The sequence below is a fragment of the Musca vetustissima genome, unplaced genomic scaffold, assembly GCF_032173495.1.
Source record: "Musca vetustissima isolate MV318-11 ecotype Yass unplaced genomic scaffold, APGP_CSIRO_Mvet_v1 utg1514, whole genome shotgun sequence".
In the NCBI taxonomy this organism is placed as follows: Eukaryota; Metazoa; Arthropoda; class Insecta; order Diptera; family Muscidae; genus Musca; species Musca vetustissima.
The window spans coordinates 84,529-97,156 of NW_026883157.1; the positions used below are offsets into that span (position 1 = coordinate 84,529).

Below are 12,628 nucleotides of genomic sequence, written 5' to 3' on the forward strand. Positions count from 1 at the left end.
AAGCTAATCTCAATGTTAAACAAAAAAGGAGATTCGTAAACTGACAAGTATTTCCACAAAACTGGTGTGGAGCCCAGCCTTTTCAAGCTTCCGGACCCAACTCTTAGGAAATTAAAAATTTCTGAAATAACCGACCTTAGGGAGTGTGAATGGCAAAAAAATAAAGGACTTCACAATAGTGTAATTTTGAACTGTTGAAATACCGTCACTTCAATTCGATAATACCTCTTAGACCTTCAAGTTGAAAAACATGTCTGAAACAGTGAATATCACGAAGGGGGACTATACCAGATTATGGACGAACTCGTAATTTTTTGTATGAAATATTTGCCACCCATTATAACTACAACCAGTTCGGTGCCAAAATTATACAATTACAGCTAATTTGGCTAAATTTGGGGTTAAGAAAATTTTACACCCAATCAGAACCCAAAATATCAAAAAATAGCCATGAAAAAAAGTCCATGAAGTACCGAATAATGAAGGGCCAATATTGATTCTTGTAGGGAGATTTCCCAAACTATTAGAGTCCAAATTTAAAAGATAATTTGAGAAAATAACGAAAAAGTTAAACAGTATTGATAAAAAATTCTACCCAAAATTCGGATGAAAATATGTGTCCAAAATATGGGCTATTGGATATATATTTTTAAATTTTCTATCCAAAATATTGCGATCTATATTGTGATTTTCAAAGAAGTAAAAATAAACCTGGGCAGGTCATGTACTTTTTCATTCCAGGTTCTTGGTGGGAAACAAAGTGTTTCTCAGAAAACTCTCAAAATAACTCTCTGACAAAAAATTTCCATAGTGCTCCTTCGTTTAAAAAATCGATTTTTATGCCCTCAGTCTTATGGCTAATCAGGGAATATACACTTTGATACCGCAAAAAGGTGCCTAATCGAAATATTGGTTTTAGATTCCATGTTTTTTTGGACCAAATCCGTTTCAGGCAATTTGGAGTCGATTTACAAATGTCCGTCCGCCTGGTACGCACCATAACTCTCGTAATATTTCCTCTAAACACAGTTCAAGTCCGCACATGGGACCCATTTGTCCTCTCCCTATGGTACCTCCCCCACAAAATGGCCAAAATTGTGCTAAATTAAATTAATAATATCATGCGATCCGACTATCCGATTTGAACCAAACATTGTACAACTTATTATCGTCAACAAGCCTATATCAAGTCCGAAAATGTAACCCATTGATCCACGCCTCCTGGTACCTCCCCCACGAGTGGTCAACAATATGTATAAATCAATATTCAATATTTATACATAAATCCATTATCAATGAACCAAATTTTGCACGACCTATTACTTTAACCAAGCCTAGACCAAGTCCAGAGATGGGATCCATTGCAATCACAGACAAGAAAAAGCTTGAACAACATGGGCATAGGAGTAGCACTAGAAAAAATAAAAACTAAATTGAATCTACAAATCAGTGATGTGACAGTATCGAAAATTATGTATATACCAGAAGTCCTAGAAAGGTTCCGCTTCTGACATGGAAGCATGGCAACGCTAGGTTAAGTTTTGCAAAATCTCAGACCACTAACTAGCCACTAGAAAATTGGCATAACATATATTATTGACAAATGAAACAAAAATTGTCGTATATGGTGGAACAGGCTTCAGACAGTATGTTAGAATTCCCCCAAACACAGAATATCAACCTCAATACACAGATGTAAAGCATGCAGGGTTGAGTATAATGGTTTGGGCCTGTTTTTCGTATTATGGCCCTACCCCATAATATTAATGGTATAATGGATAGAATATGGTATGTTAATATCTTAAAAACACATTATGCTACCATATGCCAGTAAGGAGATGCCCATTACATGGACATTTCAATAGGATAATTGTCCTAAACCTACTAGAAATCTCACTAAGGATAGATTTGTATCTGAAAGGTTTGACGTAACGCCACGAACAGCGCAGTCACCGGATCCTAATCCGATAGAAAATTAGATGGCAGATGTAGAACGATGTTTAGCCAATGACAAACAAGCAACAAATGCCGAACAATGGGATGTAGTTCAAGAAGCATGGCCCCGCTAACTGTTGACCGACCAGTTTATTTGTTGGTCGAATGAACACAAGGTTATAGGTCTAGGATCTAGTTCCAATTTTAATAACTATATGAACGGAGAATTTATTTAAATATATGCAAAATGCGATCCTGGGACTGTAACATAAAATTTTCCAATGTTTTGGGAAATAATTGTTCTTTGTTTCCCAAGATTTAACTATTTAATGTATTTTTTTAAATTCCTCAACTAAAGTATTTAAACATTGGTAAATGTAATCGGTTACGTTTGGATCTTACTAATACCCATTCTTATACATCAGAATCGATCTGAGTTAACTTATCCTGATCGAATTAAAATGTAAACATGTGACAGGGAAGATGACCAACAAATTAATCTACAATTTTATTGTGACATTGGGTCAATAACATTTTTTATTTGAAAGTAATTTTAACCGGAAATTCCATTGTTGTTCGGCTTTTGTATTTTCCTAAGTTTGTTTACATTTGTATTGAACATCCACTTTGTGATATTCATCTCTCTTTCATTTCATGTCTTTCCCTTTAATATGACAATCATCACCTTCTTTATCAGCAGTGGCAGCAGTAACAACAACATCCAGTATCTTTTGTATGCAAAGTAATTTTTGTATTTTTCTCGGTTTTGTTTTGCTCTCGATTCGTTCCTTACTTCATCCATACATTACTTCATTCATTCTGCGTGTGTTTATTCGCTGTTATGTTTTCATTTCAATGTTCGCCTGAACAGTGAACAACGAGCTTGGCGTCGTCGTTGTTAATTTTCAATGCCTTCCGATTCGATTCTATTGACTTCGAACGAACCAAATCAACAACAGCTCAGCAGCCAACCGATCAACACAGCCCAACCCGGCCAGAGATCCAAACGTTCGTTCTGCTGTCATGTGTCATACAACCATGAATATATACATACAGACAGACGTAGCGTACTCACTCCGTAACAATACACAATACGTGTACGCACGACCGCCAACTGATTCTTATCAATTTGTTCAAATCTTGACATTTTTTATAGCTTTGAAAACAAATGCGGAAATATCTGACAAAATATCGGTCATTAATGTCGTAACAACAGCATTCAGTTTTTCAGTGATTTTGAAAGGCGAGCAACAAATTAATAATTTTATATATTTGTACGTACAGTGTGAAAATTATTGTTTTTAATGAAGTTTATTTTAAAAAATGTATTTTTTGAAAATAAAAGTTATATATGGAATTATAACCTTGCAGTTCAAGTTTAACAAAATCTGAAGATATTGTTATATATGAGAGCTATATGAGAGCGGGCTACTATATATGCTTCTGGCCTAATAATGAAAATGTGAATATTTGTCATTAAAAATGGTTTTATTTTTCATGCGCTCAACCCAATTTTTCCCTAATCTGAATGATACACCTCCAAAGCATGGCATATGTAGGCTTCAACAAATTAACGTGGAATAGGAATGTTGAGGAACCCACTGAGAAAGGACTAATAGCACTCTATTCTTGCAAAAACTCTATAGGATAGAGTTAGGTTAGAGGCTATATGTGACGGTCGTACACTCCATTCTTACATATGGATGCCTTGTAAAATATACAGGTGACAACCGGAGCGCTAAGAAGCATACCACAGGCTTCCTTGAATATAATCTTGAACATCCAACCACCGGACTCTCTGATTAAATTCTAGGCTGCTGGATGTGATCTGAGATTCCGAGGAACGGATGCCTGGAAGTCGCTAAACATTGGTCATGCTAGTATCCTCAACATAACGGCAGATTGTGATTTCTTGAGGAGAAATACTCACATTATTGACTATGTTCCCTCTCAAAGAGACTTTAATAACATCAAAGCAGAGTTTCCTAGTAGGGAATCCTGTACTAGTGGCTTCATACCTCTGCCAGGTCTGTCGTTTTTCACAGATGGGTCAAAGATGGAGGAAAGTACTGGTGCAGGCGTTTACTGCAGGGAATCTGCCAGAATTCTCTCGACAAATAACTTCTTCGCTGTTGTCCCATGTGGGGATCATAACAGGTCACTGCAGGATCAGATCTCTCATTTTAAAATGGGACACCAACGGAGAGGATTACTGGCGTCTATGTGATGACGAAGAGGATTTAGAAAGAATTTAACATATCCTCTGTAGGTATACATAACTGAGTGGCAGAAGACACAGACAGTTTGGAAAATATGAAATTGATAACCATTACAGAGGCTCCTCAGTGCTTTACCGTCCACGGTTTTATTCGTCCTGCGCCATACCTTACTTCATCCATCCAACCCAAACAAGTTAAATCAGAAACAGATTTCCAAAAGTAAAATCCTGTTTTTGTTCTTGAACGAACTTCCGTTTTTTTGGTTTATGAATGTTTTTTTTTTCAGTGCAACTATACCATGAAGACCATGCTTACCCAAAAATCGCAGAGAATTATCTGAAACTTCTTTTCAGACAATTCTCTGCGATTTCAGCAACATTAGGTGCACCTAGATTTGGATTATCGGCCACTTTTCGGAGCAACTACTTTTCGTCTCTTTTGTTGAATATTTTTTCTCGGCTATTTGCTTTTCTGATTTTGTAAATTCGATTCTAGGATTTGTGCCTCAATATACTTTTTTGGACAGCAGATCGAGTAATATTAAGTATTTCGGCTATTTTCCTTTGAGATTTCCTAGTTCAGCAAGGTGAAGAACTAACTTCGTCTCGGCAATCGTGGCGTCCCATGGTCTGAAATTCTCATGATGGCTATCCAAATGAGCAAACTTACGCGTAAAGTGTAAAAAAGTCTCTTTTTACTTTGCTTTATAAAAAATGACAGGAAAAAGGTTATTCTATGATGTAATCCTGTTGATATATTACAACTGTTTGTTGGGGAAAAGTGTGATCAAATTGTCGGAAATGTCTTCAGTTATATAGTTATACAATGTAGAAAATCGAAATTAATAAGCGTACTTAGCGCACAATTATTAGAAAAATTATGCTAACCATCAAACTTTCCACAAAGAAGGAGAAACGACGATGGACGTGCAACAATATTTAGACATTAACTTTGGGTTCATCAGGGACAACAAGCCACATTTTAAAATTTATAAGGATGCGTCAGACCAAAGTCCCACAGACCAGTGTTACCGCTGGAAATTTTTAAAAAGTTGCACAAAAATGCAACTTAACAACAACAGGAAAGAAAAGTCGCAAACCGCTTAAAATGTTGCAAACAGAGTTACAGGACATGAAAAAGGTTGCAAATTGCAACATTAGTCGCACAACGGTAACCCTGCCAAAGACCTTAACACATTACGGATGGACAAGCTACGAAAAACTGTATAAATACACAAACGCAAAGATCTGCCGAACCCTTCCCCTGGAGGTGCACGAACGTACAAGTTTGTCCAAAAACGTGCTGTCCCAGCCGTATGCCTTGCAGATTCCTTTGCAGTCCTTAATGTGTTAACTCTTTAGAAAACTTGCGGCTCTATTTGAAAAAAGTTGTAATATTGTAGTTGATCCACTCAGTGTTATATATTTTAAAACTTAAATTAATATTTCTTTTGCTTTCGACACGAAAAAATGCTAATGAATATTTTTATAATTACATTTATTGTTTATTTTTACCATTTGCACAAGTAAAAATTCTTAAAATCAGGAGAAAGCCACAATTTGTTTCCAAAAAATTTAAACATTTCATTAATATCAAAACAAGTTTCATACTTCGCTCTACTTTGCCACTATTTGCGCTCACTTTTTCCTCTCTCTCTCTGTCTTTTGATAGAAACAAATGTATTCTTCACATGAAAAAAGCCACTACCATTTATTGTTCCGCTGTGTTTTGTTTTGTTATCGTCCTCTGTCTCTCCCCTCATTTGGTGGTTGTTACTTTTGCAATCGTTTGTTTGTCTTCTGTTTCTCTTGTTTACAACCGCGCGCTATTTCCAGTCACTCGATTGTGGTTAGTTTTGCATTCCATTGTTTCTTTACTTCAGATACTGTTACTGATATCTGCATTGGTGTTATAAAATTCGCATATTTCCTTTCCAAATTATTTCGAAAAAAATGCCAAATACAATACCTACTGACACATTGTTTACTTGTTACGTCTTCTATAGATCGCTCATATGTTTATGAAACAATTTTTTTCATTATTTAATTTTCATTTAATTTGTATTATTTTTCAGATATCAACAAAATGGCTTCCCATTGTACAATACTACTATTATGCTCATGTATAGAGACAAATGTAAATAAATAATCTAACGTCTAAATATAAAAAACTAAGACGCCCTATTAGTCAAATAAGTGGCTAAAATGGATTAAGGAAGGAAAACAAAAGACAAAACTAAAACAGACAAAGTCTAAGCAATAAATGACGGCCTACTAAAGAGCTAAGCAATCTTAAGAAACTTAAAATTATCCACAGCAACAACGTAAAAAACAAACAAAAAAACTTGCCCAAAGACACCCTAGAGTATTAAAAAAAAGAAACAAAAATCCTTAATATACTTCAAATAATTATAAAATTATTTATAATTTTAAATTACAATTAACAAACAAAACAAGAAAACTAAATTAAACAGCCTAACTTCGTTTTTACGCCACGGCGAAGTTTTGGCAGAATTGAAAAGAGAAAAATTCCATAAATAGTTGGCGCCCAATTACAAAACCTGCAGCAGCAACGGCAACAAAAGTTGAGTAAAATTTGTTCTTTATGGATGCAGGAGGTCTTCCAGTGTACCAGAGCGCCAATCAGGCAGCCGCCCAACAACAACAGCAGCAACAACAACAACGTCACCAACAACAGCAGCACCAGCAACATCAATTGAATATTCAATTGCAGCAACAACAACATTTGCAACATCATCAACAGCAATTGCAACAGCATCAGAACATTAGCCTGCACTTGCAACAGCAACAACAGTTACAGGCATCACAGCAACAACACGTTCACAATGTGCAACAGCAACAGCAGATCCAGGTGCAACAGCAGACGCAACGTTCGCCCTATCATCAAGCAAATGCTGCAACAAATTCCAGTCCAGGATGTACAATTGGCGGCGGCCTTGGACCTGGCGGCAACGGAACTGGCGGCTCTGGCCAAACAAACACAAACGCGGGCATGCCCTCACAACAACAACAACAGCAGCAGCAACAACAACAGCAGTCCCAGGGGGGCAACAACGGTCTCAATGCCGTGCCTTCACCCCAAGGCGGTGGATTGCTCGGTGGTGACATTGTGCCCCCGAAACGCCAACAGATGTTCGAACGTTTACGGCGCCGCATGGAAAGCTATCGACGTCGTCAAACCGATTGTGTGCCACGCTATGAACAGACCTTCAGCACAGTGTGCGAGGCGCAGAATCATGAGACGAGTGCACTGCAGAAACGTTTCCTCGAGAGCAAGAATAAACGAACGGCCAAAAAGACGGAAAAGAAGCCCACAGAGAGTGCCACAACAATGTTGTCCAGTAATCTGCAAAGCAGTGTACATGTGGTAAGTGTAAAGATGATTTTTTTTTATATTTTTTTACTTAAAATTTATTTTTTCGAAAATTGAAAATAGTTGATCGATAATGAAGAGATTGTTTTGCCGAAGAAAAAAAATTAGATCTTGATTTGTTGGCCCTCTATCTATAATCCTTCAAAAGGACTTCTGCGTGTTGGAGTTCCTTTAAAAGGAATACTGTTTACAAAGAATCCCTTGGAAAAATATACTATCTGTGAACTATATTCTGTATGAATCAGCCCCTTTGCGGGGTCTTATGTCTAGATATGACTTTAGGGCATCTAATCTCAACAGATGTCCACAGGATAACGTTAGGAGATCGTCTTTTCGCAGAAAAAAGTTTAAAGGTTATTCTTCTTATAGAACATTCTTTCAAAATTCTTATTGGGTCCCGCCTCCACAAAAATCACAAGCTGTTGAGGATGAACAGGTTTCTCAAAAATAACTCCTTTGTTTTCGGAGCCGCAGATGTGACAATTCTGCTTCCATCGAGATGGAAGCGAAGCTCATTCGTGAATATGGTTCCAGCAATGGAATATACAATGAAGATTTTTTTGTCCAATAGCATTCCGGATAATTTTCATGGATTTTAGGGACCCAATAAGAGTTGCTAATAATGTACCGGCTGTCCTTTATTTGCCTTAAGGCTCCTGTCTGCATGCATACACAGTTCTAAACAAGGAACTTATAAAACTGGATTCTTCAGCATTTCGCACTACATCAACAATCATAAAAATTCAAAGTTCTTCTATCTATAAAGACAGCATTGTGATACTCTTATAGAACGTCCTTTTCAGGTCTCCTTTTCATGAAAGATGCCTATGTAGCGCCTGCTTTTCAACGACCTAGTAAAAAAGTCTTTTGGCTATAGAAAAACATTGGAAGGGTTTTCAATCTATATTAGAACGCTTGGGAAAATGGGTCTTCTACTTATATTCGAATCCTTGGGAACCCTTCCTCTGGCTATAAAAAAATACGTTATTCAGTGCCTGCTGTCGTTGTTACAAAGATTATGCTCTATGCCAGGCCCCTACGAAGTTCTTCGCTTATACGGCGCAACACAAAACATTATGATAAGGTGCAAAAAATTATGATAAGGTGCTAAAAAGAGCAGACACGTCTATCGACATTTTGAACATTTAAGTCGGGAGGTAACCTAAAAAGTTGTGGCAATATTTTCCATTTGAAAAACATTTGAAAATATTCGGAAGAGGATTTTTCGAAACCCTTTGCATTTTAGATATATGGTGTATTTGGCAAAATTACTGATAAAAATGTGAGGAATATTTTTGTCGTTAACCCTCAATCAACACGCTGAAGGGGTATTTTCGGTCCCCGTCTCCAGAAATGATTGAAAACTCGTTTACAATGGCGTTATAACAGGTCAGAATATTCTAGAAAAATGTTCTCTATAAAGTTTTACTATAATCCTGAGAAAAAACCACCTCAGGGCGTATTATATATACCCAAATACATAGACCTCATTTTCCATTCCATACTACCTGAGTTTCCACTCTACGAAATAAATTTCATACCAAAAAAGTGTGCGGTACAGGTTAGTCTATGACTTCTAGTTGTTAACAGCCCGACTTTGTTTACCACGTCCCTTTGTAAACAGAATCCTATATTGTCGTCTAAAGCGTTGACGATTTGAGTTGCATTATTCATTTACGATGCTTAGCTCTATCCACCAAAGTATCATAATTCAGTCTGAGTTTCAGCAAATCTGTACGCTCGTTCGCTTGTACGTTTGTCTGTATGTTCATTCATTCATTCCGTCTGTTTGACAGTCTAACTGACGATTCGATTGTAGCTATCTTTTGAGTTATCACCACCATTCAGAATTGAGAAGTAATATTGCATTCGAATATCAGCCGCCGTAGTAGTAGTTAGTGTTGTGGTTGTTGTTGCAGTTGGTCCACCACCATCATACTGCACGTGTATAAACAAAACGACAAATGTAGGTATGTATTGTTTGTAGTGTGTTTGAAGAAACAAACAAACGAGATTAAATGTATCTCAGATACTCTCTCCCGCTCTGAGTGTGTTCATTGATGCTGTTTGAAAGTTGGTTTGAGTTTTGTATCTGTTGTGTATGAGTATCTGACTCTTGGTTGCATCCGTCCGTTCGTTCGTTCGATTGTTGGTAGGCCTTTGTTTTGTGTGTTGATTTTTATGTGTATTTTTGTTTTTGTATAATACAAATGTTGCACGTTTCTCGTTGGTTCGCGTTCGTTCCTCTCTCTCATGCATTTCTGTTTGGGGAGAGTTCACGAAATGGCTGGTTAGAGCCAGCCACCCAATCTGTTCGATTTGTTTGGTTTAATAGAGATTGTATTTCTGCTGTTTCGCTGGGTTTTCGCCTCTCTCTCTCTCTTTGCCACGACCTGGCTTAATTTATTTATAAATGAATGTTTAAAAGTGCGGTTGTTGAAACGCACCGTAAAACGTGATTTATTTTAGTTTTTTATTTCCGCTTTATAATCAAATTCAAATTTTATGCACTTTATTATTGTGTGGATTGTTGTTCGGGTTTACAGTTTTGTTTTCACGCAAAACATTCTGAAAATAATGACAAATTTCAAAGGGACATCTATATGTTCCGCAATGGATCTTATATAGATCAAACCCATCCAAAGAGCCTTTAACATACCAGACATGTATGAGGGGACCTTTCAATGACATTTTGTTGCCACAGGAAGTTTCAAAGGGTATTCGATAGTGAAATGACATACTAAATATACAGGAGAACTTCCAAAGGTTCTCAATGGCCAGAAGAGCTTTCAAAAGGATCTTCTATAGAATACGACTAAGAATATTGCTTAAAAATCTTAAAAAACGCATCCGTGACCATAAAGCAGTACAAGGGTCTTCTGAAGGCAAGGGAACCTCCAAAAAGATATTTTATGGAAGAAGGCAAGACGCTTGAAAGACGTCTTCGATAGCAAACATATTCTTACAAAGGTCATGCAGAGCCAGAAGACAGTCCTATATATACTGGAGAACCCTACATAGCTAAAAAAAAACCCCACAGGAGGTCTTCTTTAGGATAACATCCTTCCAAAAAGTCGATATAAGAAGACACTTCGAAAATTTTCAGTTTTTTATAATTATCGGGAATTTTTTTAATATTTGAAATGATGAGTTATTTATACTCTTTCGAGTCGAGCTTAATGATCTATTTAGACACACAAACCTTTAAAACCGCATCTAAGTCTACATCCAGATAACTCTACAAAGCGGCCCTTTACAAGGATCTTACATAGAAGAGATCATCAAAGTGTCATCTATTGCTGCAGAGTATAGAATGGGTAATATATACACGTATCTTCTATTTTTAGTCACTCTATCATAATATTTTGGAATTTCTCGATTATATTTTTTGTGTTGCACAGTGTTATTGATCAGAATAAAATGGTGTCTGGCGAAATCGCGATATAGCTCACAATATTGACGAAACGTTGAAATTTTTACACATGTTTTCCTGTACCTAGGATGTTTGGTATTGGAAATGGGACATATTGGTCGATTTCTTAGAGTCGCTTCCATACAACGGTGCCTCCCAATATTGGGTATTTTGGAGACCTTTTTCAACCAAATTGGCTGCAATTTATTACGTATTTCCGTATTTTTGCCTTAAATGTCATTGTTTTCCTTTCTACCCCACAAATGCAAAATGCATTTTTATTTAGCCATACATATTTTGAAATTATTAAATTATTTCTAATTAATTTGCTGGCTCTCAGTTATGATAAATTTTATTTAGCCAATTAGATATATTTGTCTGGCTGTCTATCTGTCCATTCGCCCGCCAGTTCATGCCAATGCCAACAATAATTTTAATTGCTTTATTTAGTATATTTAATTTGTTTTTGTTTTTTCTATGTTAAACATGGAACGAGTGAGAGGGTGATGTTATTAATACCTTGCGGACACACAATTTCCACACAGAATGGAGACTTGTAATAATAAAGAGGGTATGAGGTTCACACAAAGCTAGAAAATCAGTATTAAAAATTATTAAATCAAGTATATGAAACTGAGCGGAACTCAATAATTAACTGATAAAATAATGTTATAGGAAAATAGAGGAAATCTTACTAATTGCATTAAATAAGCCGAAGGAAATGTATATAGAACGAATTATTTTCTGAATTTTATGCTGAACACAATATATGCTGATGTGGCCCAAGAGCAACTGCGAATATTTAAATGAAGACCACTATGGATTATCCATTCCTCGTTATTATTGGGAGTTGTGCATTCACCGTTTTATTTATAGCGGTACCAAGGTATATACAAACTTTGACTACCTTGGGGCTGTAGTTCTCAAGTTCACAGTCGGTCCGAGTTTACTGGACGTTTTGCGCTTGGCTTGGTCTTCTGCCGTTTACTGCCAGACCCACATTGGCAGACTCCTTCTCAATTTGTTTAAAGGTGGCTGTTACCGTTACCGCTCTCAATGTTCGACCCATTATGTCGATGTTATCGGCGTAGGCGATTTCTGTTCACATTTGCATCTCGAATGACCTTTTCCAGCAGGATGTTAAACAGGTCACACGACAAACTGTCACCTTATCTGAATCCTCGTTCGGTATTGAATGGCTTCGAGAGGTACTTTTTGACTTTAACTGCTGACCTTGTGCCACTCAAAGTTATCCTGCATAGCCGAAATGCCGAACGCAGACATGGCTTTAAATCCTACTCTGAAGGGATAGGGCTGTAGAATGCGCCTTTATAGTCGACTAATAGGTGGAATGTGTCGATGTGTTTTTCGTGGGTCTTTTCAAGGATTTGGCGCAGAGTGAAAATCTGGTCAATGGTGGATTTGCCAGGTCTGAAGCCGTATTGGTATGGTCCAATAATGTCAGTAGTTCACACAGCACGCTGGGTAGCACATTATATGCGATAGGAAGGAAACTTATTCCTCTATAGTTGGTAGATATCGTATTGTCTCCTTTTTTGTGCACGGGACAAAGGATGCTGAGGCTCCAATCATTGGGCATGCATTCTTCTAGCCAAATTATACTAATCAGCTGGTAGGAGCTTACACAAGCATGTGACCACCACCGGTC

At 37.0% G+C, this 12,628-nt stretch overlaps 1 protein-coding gene across 1 annotated transcript in view; it reads left to right on the plus strand.

The window, feature by feature from the left end:
• Window positions 1-7,228: 7,228 nt before the first annotated feature.
• Window positions 7,229-12,628, plus strand: part of LOC133329923 (neurogenic protein mastermind-like) — a 187,284-nt gene continuing 181,884 nt past the window's right edge. Inside the window, exon 1 of the mRNA XM_061538382.1 lies at window positions 7,229-7,541. Coding sequence (XP_061394366.1) covers window positions 7,305-7,541 — 237 coding nt within the window. The 5' untranslated portion in view covers window positions 7,229-7,304. The remainder of the gene's footprint in view (window positions 7,542-12,628) is intronic.